General features: G+C 36.0%; 1 protein-coding gene and 1 long non-coding RNA gene across 2 annotated transcripts in view; one reads left to right on the top strand and one right to left on the bottom strand.

Moving 5' to 3' along the window:
* Positions 1–11646, top strand: part of LOC120221059 — a 37212-nt gene extending 25566 nt beyond the window's left edge. Inside the window, exon 3 of the long non-coding RNA XR_005525725.1 lies at positions 11531–11646. This is a non-coding gene — a long non-coding RNA (uncharacterized LOC120221059). The remainder of the gene's footprint in view (positions 1–11530) is intronic.
* The window catches only part of CDH8 (cadherin 8), a 242569-nt gene that overhangs the window by 33051 nt on the left and 181643 nt on the right, over positions 1–27875 (bottom strand). The window contains exon 8 of the mRNA XM_039218320.1: positions 20588–20705. Within this exon, the coding sequence (XP_039074251.1) occupies positions 20588–20705 (118 nt within the window). The remainder of the gene's footprint in view (positions 1–20587; positions 20706–27875) is intronic.

The raw sequence follows: 27875 nt of genomic DNA, 5'->3' as shown, positions 1-27875 counted from the left end.
CGATAAGCACACATACCTTTTGAGTTGCTATTGATTAAACATTTGAAATAAATTTCTCAATTTTTGGTCTTTTTATTTGGTTTATCTTTTTTCCTGTACCAAGTAACATGTCTATTAACAGGACCTTATGTTTATTCTAAGAACACTGTTCAATCTAAGAAAATGAAGAAGTAGAATGAATGTATCTATATAATTCATATTTGAACCCTCTGGGACTTTCTTTTCTTAGTAGGGCTAGGTTATTATATGTACTCCTTCAGGGCTGATTGTAGTATGCAAAGTCATTGTAAAGATTACCTCCATTCTTCCTTATTTTACCACCTCCAACTGGTAATTCCTCAAAATGACTCCGTTTTCCCTGTAGCCTCATTTTTAGTTACTAATGCCTGCGTGCCCCCTCAATATATAGTCTAGTAGTGTCAGTGAGATTATAGTTCCCCTTTACTCTCCCCTGATCTAGCGATGCTCTTCCCTTTGTTTTGGATGGCTCCCCACTTTCATTTACCTGGGTAAACCTTACACCTTTGATAAGTGGATTTTCCTTGAAGAATCAGCCCAGATTTACCTCTTTCAGAACTGAGCATCAGGACTTCTTCTATGTGTTCAAGTTCTCTGTGCCTATTCCTTTCATTGCCTTGATTATTCTTTTTCTAATCTCAAGACCTCTAGAAAGGCAAAAAGCCTCATTTATTTTTGGTATGCCTGGGCCATTGCTGAATGGAACTATCTATTCATATCACAGGCACTGTGGTTGGCAATATATACATTATACTTCTATGTAATCTTTTCTTTCCCAGTTTTATTCCCTTGGATGGAAGCACCAATAAGTCTTTCCTTGCTCCATCTGGTACTTCCTCTAAGACTCAGCTCAAGTGTCTCCTTCTTCTAGAAATCCACATTGCCTGCTTTTCTTACCCCATCTATTGCGATCCCTTTGTCTGTAATCTTGTAGTGCTCTCTGGAAATCCCAGACTTAAGACAAGCAAACCAATGACTAGGAAAGAGTAAGAACTCCAACAGCATTGTTGAGGATATGGATCATGACATTGATCTCCATGTGCCTTGTATTTGTCACAGTATCTGGTCCTGATAAGTTACAGGATCTCAGTCAACATTGTTAAATGTGCATGAATGGATGAATAAAAGGAAAATGTATGAAAGATTTCTTCTGTAGTATTTGGTCATACCACTCTTTAAAAGCATACTAAATAAGAGTAAAAATGCATAACTTATATCCAATTAACCATTCAATCAACATTTCATAACCACCTTGACCATCCTGCCAGACATTGAAGTCATTGAATATATTTGCTATGCAGCAGATGATTCAGTGGTGTTCAGGGTAAGCACAGTTATCCCCTTGGAAACTATTAATATGTAGTAAAATCAGTGATTTTCTTTTTACCATAGAGATAAAGATGTAGTCCAAAGGTTAGATGGCCATATAATTTATCATCCAAATGCTTTGGAAACAAAAGAGGCCATTATTAGTAGCTAGCATGCTAGAACAATAGGCTTAAACCTGAACTAACCAGGCAAACAGTGGTGAAAGTTTACCACCATATCCAGAGAGAAAAGGCAATGATTTTATGAATCTCAGTCTGCTCATTTGAATTTCAGTGTCCAAAGGCAAATGTGATGGCCAATCCTATGAAGATTCTCCCCATCAGAGATTTTTATCTGAGTGTCTGAAGTTGCCTATAAACATAACCATTAGGTATTTTTCTTAGTCACTCAGTCCTGCTCTGCGTTATTACTGTGGTTTGATGGATTTCTTCCTGTAGATGAATCTGTATAAATATATATATACTGTTTTACTGCTTTTCTGCATTTCCCCTTTCAGAGAGTATGGGAAGAGGATGCATATACCTTGTTGCCTATGCTGGAACTCTCCCAGGTGTTTGTGTGTATGCACACACACGTGTTGGGTTGTGTACTAATGTTGCTAAGAAGAGAAACAACTGTTCTTTGTTGACTGAATGAGAATAGATCCTGCTTCCCTGAGCTTTTGGCTATAGTCACAGACTAAACAATTAGAACAAAAAGTTGTTAGAAGCCCCTCCTCATTATTCAGAAAATAGAAGAAATAGTGCATTTGTATCGCTCTATAGAATGCTTTTATCCATTTCTCTCTGGAGAAAATGGGTGCTGAATAATGAGTAGGTTGGTTATAGATTTTTTTTTTTTTTTTGCAAAAATGTCTGCAATAAGTCTTCTTTCCATTATTATGTCCCTGGATATTCCCCTCCCAAACTTACTCTGGAATTAATTATGTGTCTTACTTTGGCCAAGGGGGCAACAGGAAATGTGGCTTAGTATTTGGTATTTGGTATTTTTTCCTATGCTTTAGTATTCTCTAACCAACACCACGTGAACAAGTATGGACTGGCCTTCTGGATGATGAGACACACATTGTTAAATCATCCCTAGCCCACCTAACATTAAGCCAATCATCCAGTATGTTGGGAAGCCAAGTTTGAAAATGAGCCCTAGCTGAATTAGTTTAAGTAAGAAGAATCATCCAGGTGATATATGGAGTCATAAGAAATTTTAAAAGTTTATTGTTTAAGCAGCTTTTTTTTAATGTTTGTTTGTTTATTGAGAGGAGTGAGGGGGTCAGAGAGAGAGGGAGAGAGAATCCCAAGCAGGTTCTATGCTGACATGAGGCTCTATCTCATGAATCAAGGGATCATAACCAGAGCCAAAATCAAGAGTTGGACTCCCTATCTACTGAGCTACCCAGGTGCCTTTAAGCTGCTAAGTTTTGAGTTAGTTTCTTACATAGAAAAGCAAACTGATGAAGAAACAGGCACCTTATAAAGGGATTGTAACAAAAAAGTTAAAATATGTAGCAGTAGCTTTGGAACAAGGTAGGTGCTGAGGTGGGGAAAGAGGTCAGGAAACATTTAGCAAATGTTAGAAAGTCAGAAAGGAAACTATCAGCTTCTTAGTGGAGGTTACTGATTAAATTTACAGGAAGCCTATAAAGTATTAAAAGACAATTAGACAACTTAAAGCATCTTCAGCATGAACTAAAACAGTTGTAATTCAAAAAGAAGCCTCAGATACCTAGCAGATAGGAAAGATACACTCAGCTGAAAACATGAAATGTTTCTTGTAGAAAATGAAAGATTTTTCAGGGGTGACCTAACAGTCTAGAGGGTACAGGCAAGAGCAGTAAACAGTGAACTGGGAACTATGCCCAGAGACAGAACCTGGCTCATTCCCTACCTTTAGAGTAAGAGGATGGCAACAAGTCACCAGGTGGATTGTACAATAGCTATGGACCAATGCCTTCTATACATCTAAGGTTCCTCCTCTATTCAAATGTTAATCTCTAGTCTAGTTCTTTTGAATTGAACTATATATGTTAGATAAATGTGGTACAGATAATGTACCTTTTCAGTTCATAGTCTCCTAATTTAGAGAAACTGAAACTGAAAATGTCATCTGCACTCATCTCTGTTACAGATCATGACAAACTGATGTTATCATTGTTAAAAAGTTTTTGGGAGTCCTGGGATAGAGGTGATCATGTATCAAATGTGAGAAGAATAAGAAGGATTTGTGGATGGAAGGTACACATTGTAGGATACAGAAAATGACCACAGAATATATATTGCTTTTTCTGTCATGGAGTAGAGTCTCTCTGCCCAGCCCCAAATGTGCGTTGGCCTTGTGATTTGCTTTGACTGAAAACATTTGGTGAAAGTGACATTGTGCAATTTCCAAGCCTAGGAATTAAGAGATCCTGAAGAATCTTTTCTCAATCTGGGAAACTATCCACCCCCTGAATCCAAATCAACCTTCTAGAGGAGAAAAAGCCATGTGGAATGGGTTCCCAGTAGTCTGAGCCAAAGCCTCAGGCAGGTGTGTGAACCGAAGTGAGAATTGCTCAGCCTAGCTCAGACCAAAAGAACCAGGAAGGAAAGCATAGCAGCAAATTTGCTGATTCACAGAATTGGGACCAAATTAAAGGGCAATTGTTTTTATGCCATCACAGGGTACCATTATTAAGAGGGATTTTATTTGGCAGCATTAAGCTATAGGATTTACATAGAGTTCTGGAGCAGACTGCCTTAACCTAAACCATGACCTAGTGTTTAATTGACCTTGGCTAAGGCACTTAACAGCCCCGTTTCTCCCTCTTCATCGGCAAAATGGAGATGCACCCAAAAAAAAGCAATGGTTGGCACTCAGATATTATTGTTCATATGAATTATGTGTAAGTTAACTTTGTGGAGTGTCAAAGTTGAACAGTGAAATCCCAAGGGCAGCCTAGAGATTCTATGCCATAAAGAAGGGGAAAAGGTAAATGAGGTATGATTCAAGGCAGTGACATTAAACTATCTCCATTTTATAATGTTCCTGGGAGTTTCCTGCTTGTGCATTCAAGCTGAATAATAACAGTAGCTATTATATATGGGGCATCTTCTACATGTCAGGCACTTTACACACATTATCTCTAATTCTTACAATTATACTACTAAGCAGTCGATAAATGATAGCTTTTATTATGCATCACATTCTATGTAAATGCTTTATATCATTATCACATTTAATCCTTAAAATCACTTCTATTATAGGCATTATTAACCCAACCTCACAAATAAAGCAACAGAAGCACGCAGAACTTAAATAAAGGACCCAAACACACAGAGTTAGTGAGTGGCAGAGCAGGGATTCCTAGTTGGATCTGTCATAATCTAAAACCTATGTTCTTTTTGCTGGTGTCACTCTGTATCTTGGCAGATGGAAATCTGAGATAGTGAAAGTTCTTTGTCAGGTTCACATAAACACTGACAGTGGATTATTGTCTCCTTTGTTCTCAGAAAGGAAGCCAAGGGGAAGGTTGAAGGAGCTATCCACACTCCATAGTGAGTATTAACATGGGCACAATAGACTTTCCAGGGTCTTTTCCTGACATGACTCATAATACCAAATGAATTTGCTCATAGAAGGAGCCTCATGCATCTTTGGTTTTCAAATTATATCTTGGGTTCTGTCATATATTAGGAGAGAGGGAGATAGAGAATGAACACGGTTTCTGGTCTGTCCCTCACCTATGTTTCAGTCATAGAATCTTCTTATCTATGTGTTCTCTATTATTAGAGTACACTATAAAATATAACTTATCAAAAGGATTCCTCTGTTAAAACAACAACAATAACAAAGTCAAGGACTTCAGTTTTATACAAATACCCATAGTGTAGAGGAGACCCGTGGGGTCCAAAGTGGAAACTATTTTACAAAGGCCCTCAAAGATAGACTTATGATAGATATAAGTAGGATTAGACCTCAAAATCTGACTTTCCTCTCCTTGTAGAACCTTCCATGAGGCTGTTACTAGATGGTGTTTCCATTTTGATGTGCAAGGAGATTCTCTTAAGTGCTCCTCAGGCCCAAAATGTTTATCTGAATATTTAAATAATGCATTACCATGGCCTGTCTTGAGGATGGGGCCAATGGAAGAAACTGTTTCTAGATCATCAGAATTTTACTTCGGCCATCTTTGGACTAGGTCATGACCATATTTAGGCCATTTTATTTAAACAATGACCTCTGGGATCAGAGGCATTGCTAAGACCTTAGACAGAAAGATCTTATGGACACTGCCCTGTGTATCATAGGATGTTTAGCAGCATCTCTGACCTCTACCCACTAGATGCCAGTAATCCCCCACCACTTTCCTAATTGTGACAGCTCCAGGTACTGCCAATTATCTACTGGACTACAAAGTCACCCTCAGTTGTGAACCACTTGGTCTGATGTAGGCACTAAAATAATTTATTTGATCATCATTTCTTAGTGATATCCCAAAGAAAACTAAACTCAGAATCTAAAACAGTTTCTGCACTAGTCATGGAAAGCAAAAACAGAACTCGAGTCAAGACTAATGCAGCTTTTAGAATTTATTTTTAACTGATTTATGGTAACTGAGTTGTGCAGGCACTGAAGTGTTTGTGGATGTTTCAAAATGACCTGCTTTTCATGAACATCAAATTTTTGATCTATCTGCAGAAAAAAAAATGGATTGATAGCTGCTATCAAATTTGATAGCAGATCCTGGATATAAAAAAAAAAGTTTTCTTGCTGTAAAATTTTAGCTGCCTGTCACTTACATTATATTATGTCACATCTCACAATGACATATTGCAATGTAATGCAATGTAAGTCACATAAGAGACAGCTGCAATTCATAACTTTCTGAACAGGGAGAGTCATGCTTTACTGAGAAGCTTCCCAAGGGAAGTGAAGGAATCCCTCTGCTGGGGTCATTCACAGCATTGATGCTACTGACATATTTGTGAGTCTTATATTCTTATCCCATCTATACTCTTTATTCTTCCAACCTATCTCTTTTTTTAAAACTGACCTTCCTGTATTTCTTCTGAGTGTGACAAAGCTGTCAGTCAAATGGCTTGCCTCCGTGAAAGTGGGGACTTATCCAGGCTGACCCATCAGGGGTCTAGGGCTGCTGCTAGCCTGAGGTTGAATTTGTATGAATTAAGCGATGGAGTCACCTTTGGGCAGCTACAGCCTTAAAGGGTTCAAGGGCTTGAAATGAAATCAGGCCTTTCTGAGAATAGAGAAAGAAGACTCCTTGGGGTCAGAACTTCTCAGGGGGAAAATGGGCTGATTTTGAATTGCTGCTCACCCCAGGGCCAAGGGCTTGGGATAAGGAATAGCTCACAAAACTGTTCACAACATCCCTGAGGATATTTGATGTCCATGAATACAGAGAATAGCTCAGTTGAGTCACATGATCATCTCCTAGGCCATACATGGACCTTTTAACTAGGAACTGATAAGGAACCCGGGATAAAGAGGATCTCTCATTCAGAAATACCAAGCTGTAAGATATGTACAGACCTGCTCCTTCAGCAAGCTTTCTTTCCTTCTCTTTAAAGAGATTGTGCAGGGACGGCAAGATAACACAGAAAGAAAGTAGAAGTACTAGGGAAAGACAGATCTTGGGGCACCTAGGTCTCATCATTTAGAGACACCATATGAACTCTAGACTTTCTGTTATTTGGGCCCATTTACCTTTATAGCTCAGGTAGTTTAAGTAGGGTTGTCTGCAAGCAAATAAGTATTAATACATATATGTATTCTCTCCACCTAGTTCTTCCTAAGATGTGAAAGGTAAGCTTTTCATGAGCTCTTTTGTGTGAAGGTACATTAAATGCATTCATTCATTGGCCAGCCTCTTATGTTCTTTAACCACAGCCTCCGTTTATTGATCCTCCATTTGAGCCCATATATTGTACTCTAAGTTTGCATAACCTTTAAAAACTCCTCACAATGCTGTAAGTAATTCCTGGATTAATCCATTTTAAGAGAAGATTAAGGCTGAGAGATGCAATAGCTCATTAAAGATCCCCTAGCAAGTGATGGAGCCCAGTCTCTACTCAACCTGTGGGAAATGGGCTTCCCACTGTGTGTTGTTGTCTTTGTCATTGCTCACTTTCATCACTGCTGCCTCTGAGAATATTTTATATTTTATATTTTATATATTTTAGAAGCTGTAGGAAGACAAGAATTACATGGGATCAAGGATAATAGAATCACAGTTATGAGAGCCCATGCTTCCTCCTCCCTCATGATTTTCTTCACATTGTAACTTTTTTCCTCCTCTCTGTCCTCTAAGAACAAACTGATGCATGTTGTACAGGAGGCTCAGACCCCCTGCAATGTGAATGGGTTTCTGTGAGCCCAACATTCATGGACCTCTAATAGTAGAGTTTGCAAGGATCCAGGAATTACTTAGCACATAATGGACTTTATCTGTTCTTGGCCTTGGTTTCCTAAGTTTCACTGGATCTCCTAGAAATACTGAGAACTTTTCCTGAATCTTACTTTGTCATCATTGCTGCCCTTCCACCCAGCCATATGTAGCTCATGTATTAGGCACGTTGGCTGGCTACTATTCTTTTTATTTAAAAAATTTTTTTTTAATGTCTTATTTTGAGAGACAGAGAGCAAGCGGGGGAGGGGCAGAGAGAGAGAGGGAGACACAGAATCTGAAGCAGGCTCCAGGCTCTGAGCTGTCAGCACAGAACCCAACACAGGGCTCGAACCCACAGACCGCGAGATAATGACCTGAACCGAAGTCAGACACATAACCATTGAGCCACCCAGGTGCCTCTGGCTACTATTCTTTTTTTTTTTTTTTTTTACATCTTTACATTTTTTAAAAAAATTTTTTACAAATAGTTTATTGTCAAATTAGTTTCCACATAACAACCAGTGCTCATCCCCACAAGTGCCCTCCTCCATGCCCATACCCCCTCCCCCCCATATCCATCAGTCCTCAGATTTTGTCAGCATTCAAGAGTCTCTCTCATCGCTTCTCGGCCTTTTGGCTAAGATCAAGTGAAGAGTCTCTCATGGTTTGCCTCTCTCCCTTTCCCCCACCATTTCCCCCCTTCTTCTCCACCTTGTTCCTCAGTTAAGTTCCTCCTAATCCTCCTATATGTGCAAACATATGTTATTTGTCCTTCTCTGCCTGACTTATTTCGCTCAGCATAACACCCTCAAGGTCCATCCATGTTGCTACACATGGCCAGATTTCATTGTTTCTCATTCTCTGGCTACTATTCTTAAGAAGAGACCTGGGTGAACATTTCTGTCTCTAGCAGTGAGATTTTTTTTTTCTTTTTTCTTTTAACTTTTTTTTTTTTTTTTTTTTTTGCTACACCAGCCTCACTAATTTGACTGTCCCTATTGCTCTTTGCAGTCATCATATTCATGTCTAGAATGCACTTCAGGGTAGGTTTTTATATGCATAGCTTAATCCCTCAAAGCCTGTCCTCACCTGATGTCTGCTTCCTTCTTTTTTCTTTAAGGTCTCACAAATATTACTCTTTGGTCCACTGGAATTATGATATAAAAACTCTTGCTACTTTTCTGTTCTCTGCCACTTTGACATTACCATCATATGTTACCATCACCCTTCTAAAGAGGAAGGTCCCTGATAGAGAAATTTGTGATGTAAAGCTCCATGTTCTGTACTTATAATCAAGACCCAGCACATACCCCAATATCGCATTTCCAGGCAAAGCCTGCACAGCCACACATGGATTTTAAATTCTCACACTGCAATTTCAAATTTGGAAATTGTGCTTTTGAGAGAAATGAATACGCAATTCCTTGTTAATGGCACTTGGCTTATTTTGGAAGGCATTCTATGAAGGGATTAAGCAAGTGAGTAATATAATAAACACAATGACTGCCTTTGGAAATGTGCTTCTTTAAAACACCCCTCACAGTTTGTCTGTACTCTAATTTCAGTGGAGTGTTGAGCTAGATTACCTAAACTTTGCACCCAGCACTATTTTTATACCTAAGTTGTTGGTTTTTTCTCCCTCCAGTTCCCCTTCAGACTTATTATTTGAAATATTGTGTTTTAATGATTCACACACATATATATGTGTGTGCGTGTGTATATATGTATGATTCTAACATATGTGTGTGTGTGTTTTAATACCTATGAAATAAGGATACGTCTTATATTTAAGGGCATGTTGTATTGTCAGCTTTTTAACGGAACGTTATTTTTCTTAACTGAGCATAAATTAATGGTGTATCTCTTTAACAACATTGTATATTTGATGATATTAAAGTTTTAAGGCATCAAATTAGAGTTGCCAGGTTTTACCCAACTAATACTGTGATGGTCTTCTCTAAGGCTTAGTTGATAGTTTCTAGCCTTCTATATTTTGAGAAAAGGAACCACAAATGTTTGAAAACTATAAATAAAATATCAGCAGTTTTGCTGAGCAAATGTTCTAGGAGTAAAGGGCAAGGCTTTGAAAGGTACTAAGTGCTCCTGGTAAGACTACAGATTTACCAGCTTGGTAGCCTCATTCTGTGTCTGGCACTTCCATTAACATAGTGGAGCTTCAACTTCCCATCTATAAAATGGCAATGATAATGCTCACCCTGAATATATACTTTAGAGATCAATGGAGAGACAGATATACTGTCAATAATATGAAATAATAGGTGCTCAGAAAACTTTCGTATTGTTTTTTCTTGCTATTTGATATATAACCCATGCAGAGTAATAGAGCACAGGTTTATCTTAAAATACCTGCAGGACTTCTAAGTAAAATCCTCAACAGAGATAGAAGTATACTTTCTAATGTGTATAATCTTTTTTTATGTTTTCCAATTAAAAATATAGGGGCATAGATTTTCTTCTTGTTTCTCCCTACACAATCAAAATGTGAACTTTATATAATTTTCCGTGTACATTTCAGTCATTTTACTTTGGGAAAAATAATGAATTTGAGATAATTTTCTCCTAACCACTCTACAACTTTCTTTGTTGAACATTTGCCCAATGACATTTGTAAAGAAGGGATGTTTCTTGTCAACTGATGTCAACTTCATGTTTCAGAACATGGGCTAAGACTTTTTTTTTTTTAAGACTTGAAACTATGCACTGAGAGACCTCTTTCATATATATCTTACTGGTATATGTAGTGTATTTTTATATCAAGTTATTTCCCAGCCTTACTAGAAATGTATGTGTGTATGTGTGTCTTAAAACCTCATCAGTATGTAGGACACATTTTTTATTTTATGAAAAACATTAAGTATGTGCATACTTAAAATACTAAGTATACTTAAAATACTAAGACATACTCAAAATACTAAGAGCCACATCATGAATATTCTTTTGTGAACTAAGCAAAGTCTATTGAGAACAGAGTTCATGGATCTCCACAAAATGTTTCATTGCATCTGTCTTTAAACATATTTTTGGCCCTTATTGTTCCTTAAAATAAGTTCCTTGTATATCTGACCAGTCTCCCTTTTGTGATTAGCACTCTCTGCACATAACAGTGTTTTCATTTCTCTAAAACATACTCAAGCTCTAATTTTTTGAGAGACCTTCCTGATAAATCAAAACTAATCCAGTAATTAAATATCTTCATAAAACTAGTATATTTCCTATCTCCACCCTTAGAAGATAAGGAAGGCTACCAAATTCTGAGCTATTAGAACCATGTGTCATATGTTTATTGAGTTCTTTTGATATATGGGAATGATTTAATTCTTTAATATGTCCAGAGTTCTGCCCAAATGTACTGAGAAAGAGAACCTGTAATATTGTAGAGGCATATCTTTTAATAACACTATCTGGTATTTTAATATGAATGAGATTTGGTATAATAATTTCTGGTAGAAAGATGACTTCCATATGCATTATTTCTTTTGAATGTTGATAAAGAAGGCAAAGCACACAGAACATCACATAAGTTCTAGGTACTGCCCTTGGCACTTATCGTATATTCTTTCATTTGTTCATCACAGTAATTTCATTTTAACATTATCAAACACAGTCTGTTACAGAAAGTTGAAAGCTCTGTCCAAAGTCACATCTTCATTAATTGGTGAATGCTGAATTTGTCTGATTTCCAAGTCTCTGATATATCTCCAAATAGCACAGGTTTGCACACTCAGTATATTAGAATACGTGAATCCTTAGCTCTCCAACAGTAACCCATTTATTTTATAGGAGAAGAAACTGAAGTCCCCAGAAAAGTGCATCACAGTGTGGCCTTGATGGAATGAGAAATGACAGTCTGGCCAAGTGAAAGCATGAAACTTGGAGAAAGATGATTGTGCTCAGCATACCAGGTACAATATCACTTTTTTCTCAGACTGCCGTAAGATAAACAGCCATCAAAAGGCTGAGAGTAATCTACTCAAACAATAGATGAAGAAAATTCTAGTAAGCAATCTACTAGGATGAAAGCAAAGGCAATGGTTGACTCAGCAAGGTCCAAGGAAACAGTTACTATTTTTCTCTATGAAGTGCATCAGTACATTCATTCTGATCGCTCTTTAGGGGACATATAGAAAATGAACCCAATGCCATGTCCAAAAACCAACACAATACCATCCTCTGATTGCCAAAGGACCTCAGTAAACATTAAACACTGAAAGTTAGTTAAAACCTGGTCACTGACAGGTATTTGAACCAACAATGCATAGGAACTGGAAAAGACATAAACTATATCCAATGAGGCTTGGATCAGAGCTATAATGGATTCTAATAAACTGGCAAAAATGGATTCATCAGTCCCTGTCCACTGGCAGTGCTGCTGCATGAATTGCAGTGATGCCTAAGGATCACCTTGAGGTTGGGAAGAACTCCCCAACATAATCTGACTGTAGTCAGAAGCACATTGGATAGTGTGGTTCAACTTGTCTGAGTGCAGGCGTAGTGAGGGTACCAATCTGAAACTCACAGGGAGAATTTGTTATCCATGACTCTGGATATATATCACCACCTGATAAGCACAATGCTTTGTAAAGATGAAACTCTTTTTTATGTAGGGCCCATTTTACAAGTTGGGTGAGGTCTAAGAGGGACCTTTGTTTATGACAGTATAGAAGTTAGAATGTTTGATCATTCCTCCCCAAATCATAGTATTTTACAGCCTAGCCTGTGAATTTCTCCACTATAAGATAAAAATCCATGTTAAATTATAGCCTTCCTTTCTGTGAATTCAAATTAGTATAAGATTGAGTTGTGAGAACAAAAATACACTGTACAGGAGAACCAAAATCGTATCTGTTTAATTCACTGCTTTGTTTGCAATTCCAGGGTAGTGCCTAGCACATGGTAGACACTAACTAAATAGGTATTGAATGAATGAGTGAATAAAGATATACTCTCTTATTAATAACCTCAGAGGATAATGGGGAAGACATTCCTTGGGTCATGTGTCCACCTTAGCCATTGCCACACTGTCCTACAGAGAAAAGCAAAGAAAACAACAACAACAACAGCAAAACCTTACAGCCACTGTTAAACATTCCCTTGTTCTGCTCACAAATGCGGGGAGCCTGAGTTCTTATGAATGATTGGAAATTAGCTAGATAGAAAATGGAGGGAGCAGTAGATGTGTATTTCAGATAAAGGGAAGGGAGAGTGGATTTAAAAGCACCATTGGTTTTGCATGTTCAAGGATGTATAAGGAATACAGATGATAAGAACAGGTAGAAGGGAGAGAGTGATGGATAATAAAATTGGGGAGAGAGACATTCTTCATCATTGCCTATTTTAAATGTACACTATCACTGATTTTTTAAAAATACATTTGACATTCTGTATTTAACATTTAAGATCTTCCTAATATATATTTTTTTTGCCAAGGTCTTCCAAAATTAAAAAAATCTGTCATTCTATCAATTCTCAAATGTTCCATTTGCCAGTATATAGAGTTGTATGGAATTGGATCTAGAGAGAGAAAACTCCACTCTCTGGACATCTACAATTTGTAAGTCCTCTTTATTTTTATCCATTATTATGTTATGGTTATGAGGATTATATTCAAGGAAAAATTTCAGTTACCCAAAAATTATTCTTTACCATTTCTCCTCTCCCTTTGCTTTACTTATGGCTGATTTTACAGACATGTTTAATCATTGGCCACTCAAGTAAGGGGCAGTTAAATAGCATATCATTAGTTACCACCTAAATGCCTTATTTTAGTTTCCTTATTGATATTTTTGTTTGTTGCATTGGGTGTGGGTGTGGGTTTGTTACAGTAGGATAAGAGATTCAGGAGGCTTACAAAATTATAGAAAAAGAAGGAACATAAGGAAAGGAAACTAATATTTATTGAGTACCTTCAATTTTCCAGACACTGAAGTTAGCACATTTTTAAAAAGTAAATTAATATTTTCTTATTCCAAATGACATATGGGTAATCATATGTTTACCTCGATGAAGGTTCGAGATTATTCAGCTATTTGTGGAAGTTCTCACAGATCATGATCAAAAGAGCTAGATTCAAAGCTAAATACTGTTAACTATGAATCTTGTGCTGTAGTATATTCCACAGGGTTTTTGTTTTGTTTTTTTTTTACTATTCATTCTACTTCATCCCAAGTCAACTTTAAAAATGTTTACGTGAATGTCCCGTTTACTGTTTCCAAATTATTTCTCTGCCTTCTCTATCTATTTGAATAAACCAAGGGATCCCAAGCACATGATATGTATTATTCGGGTCACATCCCTAGATATGACATCCCTAGAATGTCACGTATACCTAATGTTGTACCTATAAAGTGCTCAAAATTAATTCAAACTTCTGTGCTGAAGGGAGATAAAATGATTGTCAGCTACATTTAATACTTTTTTAGAAAAGGAGAATTTGCATCAGCTGACAGCTCATTTTGTTTCCTCATTCAATTTTATTATTTGCTTGTGCTTACCAAAAGGACAGTAATGTTTATTTGGCACCCAAAAAATCCCAAGATCTATTTTTATGCTTGTAAACAGATCAGTAAATAGCATTATTTTTTAATGACACAAACAAGAAAGTGGTCCAAACAAGATTTGATAAATAGAAGACATTTCTCTGAATAATTCTCTCTACTCCTCTTGACGTTCAATTGATTTCCTTATTTTCTATTTTTTTCTTTTGAAGCAAAAGTCTCAGAAAGCAAATTTTCAGTAAAAAGATTCTATGCCTTAAGGGATCTTTAAGGTAACCACAGTAGCTTTAAGATAACTAAGCATATACCAATTTATCTCTTAAGCTTTTCTCTTTTAAAAATTTTCAGAATCAGAGGGATGCCTGTGTGGTTCAAGTGTCTGACTCTTGATTTCAGCTCAGGTCATGATCTCACAGCTCATGGGTTTGAGCCTGGGATTCTTGTTCTCTCCCCCTCTTCCTGCCCCTCCCCAGCTCATGCTGTCTCTCAAAAGAAATACATTAAGTAAATAAACATTAAAATTGTTTTTTTTCTTAATTAGAATACTCTATCCAGACCGTAAATGATTTAGCAAATTGACTGGGAGACGAATCAGTTTATAAGTTTGAATAGCATATGGACAAGCACACATGGAATTCTATGCCATGTATCAAAATTATATCCCTGGTAGTTAGTGATCTCAGAATTCAATTGTCTCCCACAATATACACTAAAAATAAATATGGAGGAGTGCTATCTCTGAATAGAGCAATAGTTTTAGGATTTTCAATATATGCAAAGGAAATTCTTAACTTTTGAAAGTACTCTTGTATTATGAATTAAAAAAGAAAAATAACAAGAGTTTTATTAAAACTACTTAAGCCAAGAAAACCTAGTTTTCTGATCCCAACTCTACAATCATATGCAACTTGGAAAGTGGAAGCACAGATCTGTTATCTATTTTTCTTAGCTTGCACATCATCCTTAATTACAGTTTAGACGACAAAATGAAACATAAATGGCTTTTTATCAACGGAACATTGCTAGAAGCATAAACAATAAATTATGAATTACTGAAGCAGAAGCCTTTTGGATCATGTATGCATAATGCTATTCTGCATATCTGGGATCCCAGTTGGACCTCCTGTTTCATGCAAATTGAATACTACCTTTTAGAATTCAACATTGACAAAAAGTACCATGCTTCGTGTGGGTCAGAGCTGACACCTTAAATGAAAAAGACCTTTGTCAATGTGTGGTGCTGTGTATGTGCTGTGGAAAATTCCTCTATGTGAGCAGAATAGACAGGGTTACCATATTGCAAACATACATATAGAGGTATTCATTATCGCACTCATACAAGCGCAGGGTTTTCACTTGTTGCTTAGGTATGGTTGCCTGGGAAACCTGATGAAATGGATCTGCTGTGGCTGAGGGATGGAGGCTTTCGTAAGGACCACTTGAGGAGAGATGTTATTTTGGAAAAGTCCTGTCATATCTTCAAAACAGGCTGGGGTAATGGAAGAATTCCAGGAGGACTGAGGTGGCCAGAAAAGGACATCTAGATTATAAAGTGGCCCTCTTTACTCTGGATCATCAGGAAGACTTTTCAAGTCCAGTTCTGCCTGGATGGGGGTAAATCTGGCTTCAGGAGAAAGAGAGAGGGGCTCTGTCCCTCCAACCTGAGTACAGCAGAGGCGTGTGTGAGGATTCAGCCTGAGTAAAGATGGAGGACAGAGGGCCAGCTCTGGCTGGCCTGGGACCAGGGAAATCCACTTCAACCTTCAGGCAGCAAATTTCAATTTTGTAGCAAGAGGAATGTGAGATAAGTTGACATTCTTCAAAAAAGCAAAGGAAGACTGTCTTTAATCTTCCAACCTGTGCAAAAAGATTCCACAGGGTATATGTGTTAGGAGGCTGTGGGTGTTTGAAACAACTTGATATGTTAGAATGAAAACTAATCCCATCGAGTTGGAAGTTGGGGTCAACTATTGTGTGGAGAAAGCTGAGTTTCATTTTGGCACAGGAGAAAGAGAGAAAAGGCTTTATATTCAAAAACAGATCCAAGAATCCTGCAGCTATTTTCAAGGCTGGTAAATATTTTAATTCTTTCCCTATCTTCTCCTCCTCCTCCTCCTCCTTTCCCCCCACCTTTTATCTTTCTTTCATAATACCATTTAGATTGCAACACATTACTAAGCAGATTTCTTGTAATGTATTCTAGTAAGGATGAAGGTTTTCAAAACTACCATTGAGGCCACTTTCACAATTGCTGTACAATATTAAAAACTTAACAGAGTTAAAGCTGCAAAGAGACTTGTTGAAATGATAAGCCAGAGGAGAAGGAACATAGCATAGGAATTTAGGAATTAATAGATTAATCTAATGAAGATCTTGTCCCATTTACTGATAAAGGTTTTTGTTTGTTTTTGCTTTTTTTTTTTTTTTAATGTGCCAGACATTGTGTTAAGTAAGAACTGTTTAAGACCTCGGTTACACATATCTATCACATAATGCCTGTGGGGTGAATAGGTATTGTTATCCTGGTATTACAGATGAAGAAACTGTGGCTTAACATAATCAGCCTGCAGTCTATATTCTTATAAGGGATGCTTCTAGAGGATAAAAGACATAAAACACATATTGCTTGAAACCAGCCAGTCAGTTGAGATGGAAACTCCACAAATCAAAGCATGAATTATATTCTAAACAGGGAACCATGTTATGGACATTGAGATTGCCCAGGTACATTTATTCCAAAGCTCTAGTCAGCATCAACATCTCCAAATTAATTATCACATTATACCTGTGGAGTGAGGTGCTTACCAATAGGGTTTGGTCAAAAAGAAAATGTCAAGAAGAGAAACAAATATTAGTATAATCAGGTACTCTGTTTCCCCTGCTGTCTTTTCTTAAGCCTAACCAAGGTGTAATTAAGACCGAATTTATTGTCTACTTCTTTCCTTTTTATAATGTCCTCTTTGTGTTTTTCGTCATTTATCTATACACATGATTCAAATATTTCAGTATAAAACACGAAGACTCCCATTTTGCTAGACTCCTTTTTGGCAATCCCAATCAAATCTTTTAACTACAGTTTGCAGGCTGGAGAAGATCATGTTTCTGGCAGACCTGAAATTTTCTGCAAGCAAGATATTACTGTATCTGTGAAAGGTCCATTTATCTTCCCTTTCTTGTTATTTTGAATTGTTGAGTATCTTCCATTTTCATAGTTAGCATGGAGGCCAATACTGCAATGTGGTCAGCAAAAATCTCAATTTGTTTCTAGATTCACCCAACTAGAAGATGGAGAAACCAATGTCTGGGCCATATAATTTAGAAAATGTGAGGTGCTATGATTAGTGTATATATGTGATATAAATGACTTATCATATTTTTGATCTTTGCTTTCACCTTTATGGGTGTTTAAGGTTGCTTTCCTAATCTGGATGAAATATGAATCTCATATATTCAGAATGAGAATTATTTGTGAAATCACTCAACTGTGTAGGAGATAGGAGACAGCTAATTTCGATCTCATTTTGTCTTTGATTATTAATTAGTCGGCTGAAAATTGCAGAAGGACCAATCTATATGAGGGAGGGGAAAGATCACAGTAACTTCAAGTTGAAAGACGTGATACAATTTCCTTAGAAAATGCCAAATATTAAAACTATCTCCCATAAAGATCTAATTGAATAGGGGAATCATCTGCCCATCAATTATAAATTTAGATATACTGGGTCTCTCAAAATATTAACCTTCATCTGGTGGGATGGGACTTAAAAATCATGATATTCTCAGTGGAGAAACATCAACTAACGACCATTTTAAAGTCCATTTTATGTAGAAAGAAACAATTCTAAATATGATTATATCATCTGACTCTATCCATCTTAAAACATAAAATATACCATAGTTTTAAAATAAATAATGCCTAGTATTTGGATTTTTATATTGTATTTGTATTCTCTTAACATTAACAGGGAATGGGTAATAGGCTAACAAAATACTGATTTATCTATCTACTTATCTATCTCTATCATTTTAAATCTGGCAACTTTTTTCCCATTACTTTGTTTCTTTCTACCTGTGAAGAAGGGACCATTCCCTCCCCCTCTATTTTTATAGTAACTATCCAGATGCCGATAAGGTAGTGGCCTATGGAGCAAAACTTGTGAATTTCTGATCTAGGAAAAGGAAGATAGAGTATAAATTATACATATCTATTCCAACGACTAGTGAGGTCATGATTTACTCTATGGAGAAGTTGAATATTTAGATCCTAAATCCAAAATCACAGTGAATGTATGTTCTGATTTCCACATGACAGTCCTGGTTTATGTTTTCTCCCCCCAGGAACAAATATAAATAGCAACCCATTTCACTTTAAAAAATGCCCCAGTTGGAATAATAAGTTATATGGTCACTTTTGGCAAAATAAACACACACAGAGAATGCTCTTTCCACAAAACATTCATAACACCTGGCATTTAAAAAATTTTTTTCAGTTATTTCACACACACACAGATTGTGACATAAAAAAAGTGTAACTTCCATTTCTAGTTTCAGAGTAAAACAGATAATACACATACTTTTAAGTATTCTGTTAAAGGGCTTATTGAAATGTGTGATAGGGCAAAAGAGGTTACTTAAGTGTGCAAACTTTGACTTTTTACTGCTTCCAAAATTTAGAGAAAATGCACAAAATTCATTTACTGTCAGACTAAAATCCCCTCTTTAAAAGATTTAGGGTATAACAAATATAGTACAAAAGTACACTTTCCTTGGCACCCCAAACAGCCACTCATTCATTCACAACATGTTTATATAGTAAACATGGCTTTGATGGGCCGTACTTCTATTACAGGCATATCTTGAAATTGCGTGCCCAGAATATGCCAAGAAGCTCAAACCCTTTGGGATGGGAATATATTTCTTCACAGAGAATTTTTAAATGTAGGGCATTTCATATGCAAAAATAATGACTGATACCTATTAGCTCACAATCAAAGTGAACATAGACCACACTTATACACAGACTTAGCTCAGCTTGGGATTTCTGAGTTGGCTTTCATCTTAGCCATATTCATGTGACTTTCATAAAAAAGAAGTCATGATAACTGAAAAACAAAGACAATGTACATGGATTACAGTTCTTAATTAGGGGAAGGTTAACAAAGGAGCACTTCACTACTAAGGAGAAAGAACAGATTTCGTGTCCATAGTGTTTTTTACAGTGGAGGCCAGCTAAATAAGTAATATCTGTATAATGACTTTCCCACTTCATTTTTGGTGATGCATTTGCATTTATCAAAGCATCCCCAAAGAACTAAGTAAGCGGCATCATGTTGAAAGGTAAAGCCATAATATGCTTAACAAGAGCCATAAAATGTTGTTTTATTTCATGAAGGAAATTTCGTCAAAATTCACTACCTCCTTGAAACAGAACATAGCAAATAACCCAAATGTCATGAACTTTTTCTCTACTGAGTATAGTTTTTATAAAGACCATTCGGAAATCCAAACAAATGTCTAGAGTAAAGCCAGAAAACAGTTTAAGACAATACATTTATTTTGCTAATCATTCAAAAACAGCTGAAACTAAATCTTAAATATACCTGAGCCAAAATAAACAGCAAAAAATGATTGTTACATATACAGCAGCTTAGGAAACAAAAATATATAGATGAGATAGACTTTTAAAAAAATAGATATATAACCTTATATGCAATAGACAATAGTTAGGGGAAATAATTAATCCAAACTAAGTTCTCAAGAAATAATGAAATGGATTAAATGTTTTCCATGAGTGAAAGACTCAACAGTAGAATCAGTTTATATGAACTCCACAATAATACTGATAAGAAGTGTCCTTCAAGAAGGATTTCCTGATCTAATTGCTACTATCAAAGTTGGTATAGGCTTAAAACAAATACCTCTAATGTGTACCCACAAACCAGGCAAAATTAGGATAGGCTTTCCCTAAAGACTTGGTAAACATTCAGTTAAAACTTAGCAACTGTGCAGTATAAGCCAGTTCTCTCTCTAACTGATATCTCAGTATCTCAGAATTCCTGGAACTTTCCCAGGGGTTAAATCTTACTGTTCATTCTTTGAAGTAAGGTGATTGAGGTATTCCCTGGGATAAAATTAACTTTCACATTAACAACTTTCTTATCTGTTGTTTTAATATTGGAAAGAAGAAGTGATGTAATTACCAAGCCATTAGGCTGATAAGCTAAGTTTCAACTGCTTATGGGTGAACAAAAATTATTTTATTGATATTTTCAGTCAAATTACAAAATCACATCCTATTTTCCAATTTATGTTCCACCCTGTTTCACAAGGCTAATATATTTACCTTCATTTTTCTTGATGGTAAAATTCGGATTGTTGACCATTTCTGGAAGGAGACTGTATAAGAAATAATGTCCATTTTTGGGATCATCTTTGTCCATGGCACTCACTGTTTGAATAACCTGTAACATAAAACTCGACATCAGCATTTCTGATGACATCAGAGGGCTTATACCGCCTTTAAAAGCTGAGTGACATCTCTTTAGTGGACTGATACTTGATCCAAGGATTTTTTTTCCCCCGGTTATCTGAATTGTTGTGGATAGTTTGTGCCAAGAACAAGTAGAAACATTTATCACTTTAAAACTTCAGCTTTGATAAATTGATGAATATTAAGGTAATTACCTTTGTGTCCATTTGGTGTCTGTGGCTCAAAATAGCAAATTTAAGCATATTTGAAAATCTCACTGGGTAATTACAGGTTTCTTTCCAATTTGAATATACACGGCCATCTAGAATGAGATTTGGAATTGTTACAGTGATTGTAGTGTGGCTCTTGGGAGGATCTTGGAAGTAAAGAACTTAAATCTTGATTCCTCAAAATTCCTCTTTTATTTTACTCATCAGGTTACAAATGTTTGCCAAATAGAATGTTCCTCGGCACAAACATCACCGCAAAAAACCTTTCTGAAGAGTTGCATCTGTTCCCTCCCAATAATGAATACTGTTCTTAAAGCTAGTGGATAACACATGCAAACAATGCTTTGGAGTGTATCCTGAGATGAATAAATTATAGGAATTAGGAGAATTACCACTGTGCAGAGAACTGTTTGGATAGATACACACACTTGGAATTGGTGTCGGTTGAATGTGCTCATTTCATTTGCAAAGCTGCATTAACTTAGTGCTAAGTTGTTTCTTGTGATGTCAGAGAATCAGCTTAATAATTCATATTTATGATTCTGTGATATTAATCACTTCAATGTTAAACACTGGGCAACAGTTAATGTAGTAAAAATTATAGCTTATACTACCATTGTAAATAACTACGGCATAATTAAAAAAAATGTCTGTGAAGCATGGACAGTCGAGGCGATATCAGATTTACCATAAAAAGAATTAAGAGGGACCTGCTCTCAGGTTTATGAAATTTAGAGAATGTAATGATGACCCCTAATATATTAGGTTTATTTGAACTTAGGTCCCATTCAACTTTGCCAATTTCATTATAGATGAAAAAATGGATCATTTCTTTCTGAGAAAAGGATATCCTTGCCTTGTGACTTATCGCTTAAATGAGTGTGAGAACCACAACTGTGAGCATCTATGACTTTTGTGCATACTCTATGATGAACAGTACATTAAGGTTAAGACATAAAGGAAATAACCTCTCAGCTTTCATTTCTCCATTTTTGAAATGGGACATAATACTTACCCAGTAGGGGTTTTACTTTTGTTAAGGTCCTTGTAAAATGTTTTATCAATGTACTTAGCTTGAGTAATAAGATAACAAAAAAAATAGCACAAAATATAACTCAGGATTAAGACAGTGAGGTAGTCATCAAAGTGATGGACTCTGAAATTGAGCAGCCTTGATAGAAACCATAGTTTTACATTTTAGTCATTGTGACACTGAGGGAGTTACATTAGTCTTTCTGAAACTCAGTTTCCATGTATTCTAAAATAACAAATAAAAAGTGCCTTTCTCATAGGGCTGTTTTGATGATTGATGTAAATTCATGTGAATCTCTTAATATAGTATCTTGTTCCTAGTAAATGTTCAGTAAATGTTAGTCATCATCCTTATTGTCATTATTGTGTGTTTTTTTTTAATTAGGGTCACTACCATTTATTCATGACATAACCCCATGGTAAGTGTAATGGGTTTGATGTTCCCTAACCTCATCAGAGTAGATGGGAAAATAATTATATTTACTCTGTCTCAACACCTACCATGTTTGCCTTGATATTTACGTGCAGAGAGACACTCTGGGATTCCAGTTTTATAAAAAATAAAAGAGCGGACATCCAAGGGGAAAAGCTGGGAAACACAAATCAGTCTTTTATGGCTAGCCTATGTGTACAAATATTTAAGAGAGGAATTTGACAAGAACCTTCTTTTAGGCGGTTATAAAGAACAGAGAGGGGGCAAGGTTATTTGTGAGCATATGTAGCATCCCTTTCTCCCTTTACCCACATTTGTTTCAAAGTATTCCTATATCCAGGTGCACTATTTGAAAAAGTAACTCTTAAAGTATGTGAACATAAGTGAAGAAAAGCAAATGAGAATACTTTTTGATATCCTGGGGTGAAAATCATTGATGACTAAATGCATTCTATAGTGTATTTAGTGGATAGAGCTCCTGTAATAATACCATTTCTCATATTTCTAAGTAATCTGCATGAAAAAGACTCATACATGTTGGCAAGAGGATCTTTATGAGTTATTTCATGAGTTAAGCCACCACGACCAAAATAAAAGTTGCAATAATTTAGCTTACCTGAAGTAAAGGAGTATAATTACCTGTCATGCCATATCTCAGAAGTTTATTCTAAACATTATACATGCAATGAATATGTTTTTTCCCATCATGTATTTAAGCCAGAAACTAGACATATGACTTCTTGAGCCTACTGAACCAGAAAGGCATGGGGTGAGGCATTTTAAACAGTCTTGCAGGTCATTCTGATGCATGCTTAATTCTGAGATGGACTGTTTTCAGCCAAGGAAGAAGATTGGTGTTTACAGTTTTCTTATTATTATTCATTAGGAGAGTTTGTATTATTAAGCTCACATCAAGCTCAGTGCATGATATGTTGGGGAAATAGTGATGGAATGGTGAATCTTTATTTTTTTGCTTTTTATTTTTAAATTTTATTTGAGAGAGAGAGAGAGAGAGTGCAAAGCAGGGGAGAGGGGGCAGAGGGGGAGAGAGAGAGAGAGAGAGAGAGAGAGATCTTAAGCAGGCTCCATGCTCAGGGCAGAGCTGGATAGGCGCTCAATCCCATAACCCTGGGATCATGACTGAGCTGAAACCAAGAGTCAGATGCTCAATGGACTGAGCCATCCAGGTGCCCCAGAAATGGTGAATCTTTAAATCAATTTCCAAATATCCCATGAACTGTCTACAGGTGAGAATTTGGTTTAAGCCATTTTTGACACTTCATTTTATCTTAATGTAGATGGCTACGGTCTAGACATTTTATCTAAAAGTGGACACCTGGTAAATCACTTGAAAGACTTTATACTATTAGAATGCATTAAGATACTCTTATCTAAAAGGTTGAAATTTTAACTGATGTAATAACATTTGAATACACTTAGCTTTAATAGAAATAATAATAGAAATATTGGAAAGAAAAGAAGATTTATTCAATGGAGTACAATTCCACACAAGCAGAATTTATAGGCACACTGACTAGCTGGAGAATGAAAACCACACACGTTGCCCCTGTGACCTACTCTGATGTCAATTAACTTTTAGATAATTGAACATTTCTGGAGAGGTCACAGATTTTTAGGAGTACATATATAACATTCAGTTTAAATATGTTTCCTTTCTATCAGTAAATTTAAGATGCAGTTGAAAAAATCCAATGTTTGATGATTTATTGTGGATTAATTTTAAAGGAGGCTGGAATTTTATATATGTATATAGAGATATGTAGACAGGTAAAAGCTATCACTATATATAGGAGATGGATGATAGATAGATAGGAAGATAGATAGATAGATTTATCAGAAAAGCAAAGTATATCTGGAATGTTGGGATAAGGAAATGAATTTCAAGGCCATACTTGGAATTCTATGGGGCAGACCTTGTTCTATTTCTTGAGATTACTAATTTGAAATGAAATAACGTTTCTAAGGAATGAAGCTAAAAAAAGGAATTTTTTGAGAATTATGGGACAATATCATATTTATATTTCATTAAAAAATTATTTGCTGCTTATCAACACTGAACCTAACTTATACTGTTTTTATCAGCAGAGTTGAGTAAACTTTAGACTCTTTTACATTTCTCCAAAAATATTTAATGACAGTGAGGTATCAGTGTCATTATTAGCTTTTTGAAAGGCAAGCAACCAACAGATACATTTCTGATAATCTGATCGGTTTACAACCATAAAACTATCATGGGATCTATTAGAAATCCTATATATGGTTCTACAGATATTATTCATTAATTTGTTCCTAGGAACCAAACATGATTATATACAATGGGTTTGATTTTTCCCCCTTCTCACTGCTGTAAGAACAGCACATGATAACTATACATATTGCCTAAATGAATAGATCAATAATGAATGAATTATGTCAGCATGTTTTAGCATTATCACTAATTCTCACATAACCTTGAGAAGTATATATGAAGAGATGTATTGGAACCCTAGTGCATCAAAGATGTGATATATAATATTTGATCCCAGATATATCTGATAACAAACTACCTGTGTTTTCCTGCCCCAATAGATCAGGCTGCCTCAAAGTCTTGTTGACATCCATACATTCTAACATGTATTTCAGTTAAATTGGGGCTTACACCTTCAGAATTTTGGAGAGTGCATAAGGATGCATTCATCCATTCTTGTTCTCATGGCTCAATTACTTTGCTTTACAGAGATAAAGGTCCCCTTTTGATTCTGATGCATTACACAACAAAATGAAGACTTGGAAATCATAGTTCCTTATAAGTGTGGATAAGGCAAGACAGGATTGCATTCTCTTGCAACTTTTAGAATGCTTTCAAAAGCTTCTGGAATATACATCTATGTTCCAGGAATACTCAACATTGATAGCCAAGATAGTATCTACCATCACAGCATACTGTCACTTTCTCAGTCAAAACTAAATTTTCTTTTTTCTTGGCAAATCTTTCTGCAGAGGTGTGAATTGGAAGGTGATGGAAAGTGGTTGCATGAGAGGCAATCAAAGGTGCTGCAGAAAAGACAGCATCATTTTTGGTTTTCTGTTCATTGTTCTGCCTATTAGCTTTCCTGAAATACTAACTTCTTTTTCTTAGAGCAGGAGTTTTAAACTTGGGAAAGGAAAGGAGGGGCCATGAATCAGCATCATATGGTTCAGTTTTCTCAACTTGAAAATAAAGTGGAATGAAATTATTTCCATATGCACATACAGGAGGGGGGAGTCCATAGCTTATATCAGATTATCAATGATTTCTATAACTGAAAGAAAACAATATAGCTTAAGAACCATCCCCTTAAAGAGGGGTCCTTGAAAATAAAAATTATGCACACAAGAGAAATCAAGTTATAACAATGATGATAAATTGAAAAAAAGAGGAAATATTGGAATTTGGGAAATTATATTAAAATCCACACAATAACCCAATTATCCTCAATCATTTAAAAAACCGTATAATATGGTTAAAATATAAGCACTGTTCACAGCTTTTTAATGGATAGTTCCTGGATATTTGTTTTATAATTTGCATGGTAATCCAATCTCTACCAAGACTTTTCTTTTCCTACCTAGGAAATTTTCCCATGCCAGTGTGTGTGTGTGTGTGTGTGTGTGTGTATCTTTGTCTGAACACATACCTTGGAAGTCTGACCTATGGAAAATACAACAGGAAAATATAGATTTGATTTTTCTGTATCTCTTGTAAGTGAAGTCCTCAGTCCTCTGGGTAGACATTTGAGGGCTGTACCTTTATAAACCCATTTGCAGAACTTTTGGCATTTTCATCCATTTTTGTTTCCTTCACTCCCCTTTCCCTTTCTGAAACTAAGTTGAGAAAAAATGATACAAAGCAAGGACTACTGAATAATATGTTTATACAAGGTTTGGAGTTTCTAGTTTCTCATGCCTTTTTTTTCCCCTAGACTCTGCGTATTTCTTGTGTATTTTGTACACTTCCGAACTAGTGTTAAAAAATATTCCATCCCTTGCTTTGTATTAGTAGGGTAAACCGAAAAGTTTCTAACATAGCTGAGAAGTCTCAGGTCCCTTTTCAATCTCCTCTCCATGTTCCATGATACTACTTTACAGGAACTTTCCTGATGCCTCTGTGACATCATAAACATCACTTCCTAGGCTGAACCTGTGTGGCATTACTTATCCTCCTGGAGCAGGATTTTTCTGATTGGGTTCCATTTACCACTAGTTGTATAGTTTTTTCTGAAGGAAATTTGAAAGATTTTATAATCAACTATGTTTGTTAAATGGCAAAGACCATATAGCCTTCTCATGATTCATAGGTATTATTGAATGCAAGGGAACTTTACAGTTAATCAAAAGAAGCAGAAGGGAATGTTGTTGAACTTGGTTTAATTCAGTGTGAGTGCTTTGCAACCTTATTAAATAAATCACATACACACACATACACACCGCAAACGCCACACCATATATTGATGTGCTATGCCCTTTAAGTTTTCTCAGGCACTCTCTTTGAGAAATGCTGTCCTCCAGAACTCCAACTGAATCTTAAAGGCCTGGGAGACTTCCACTTCTGTGTGGAAGACTTCAACCTCTGTGTGCTACTGTCTAGCTTGGTGCTTACTGTATCTCTACCTTTCCAACAATATGTCCGCCTCGTGGTACCACATGTTACTTAATTTATGCCACTAGCACAAAACCTAGGCCTAAGGCCTTTTACTATCTAGTGTCAATCCTTCTTTCTTCAAAAGGGCATCGACTTGGCTTCTAAGAACAAATGGAAAGAAGTATATACATGTGCCCACCTTGCTTCCATCCTAAATTCTTACTCAGTAACTTATAGATTTAAAATAAAATAAAGATAATATATTTGTATTAAATAGGCCAAGATTCTCAAACAATCCCTGACACCATTTTCTCTGTCGATCATAAATCTTATTTAGGTGAGGGGCCAGAATATACAATTTGGGATCACATAAGAGGTTCAGCCAATGTGTATGTTAGCTTAAAACATGACTTCAAAAAAGACTGAGATTGTATGTGTCCCTGTAATTTGATTCCAGTGTATTTGAAAAAATAATGATATTGACCCACAAATTTAAATGGGGAGGAATAAAGGACAAGTGTTTCCTTTATCTTTAATAAATAAAATACTCAGAAATTACCAGAGGAAGTTATTCCAATAGAGGGAACTAGATTGTCTTCTTTTATATTGACCTATTAAGGGACTATTTATAATGTTTTGCTCCAAATCAAAGTCATGTAGCTATAATAACAACAAAATAAATCAATCCTAATGAAGTATATTATGCTTTTTTAGACAATGAGATTAGTTAAAATATATACTAATAATAATTATAATTATTAAGCCCTTGATATTGCACTGGATATTTCTCCCATCCAAGTACTAACCAGGCCCGACCTTGCTTAGCTTCCGAGATCAGATGAGATT

Source organism: Hyaena hyaena, unplaced genomic scaffold, assembly GCF_003009895.1.
Source record: "Hyaena hyaena isolate Hyena2069 unplaced genomic scaffold, ASM300989v1 scaffold_749, whole genome shotgun sequence".
Taxonomy (NCBI): Eukaryota; Metazoa; Chordata; class Mammalia; order Carnivora; family Hyaenidae; genus Hyaena; species Hyaena hyaena.
This window is presented reverse-complemented; position numbering and strand designations above follow the sequence as displayed.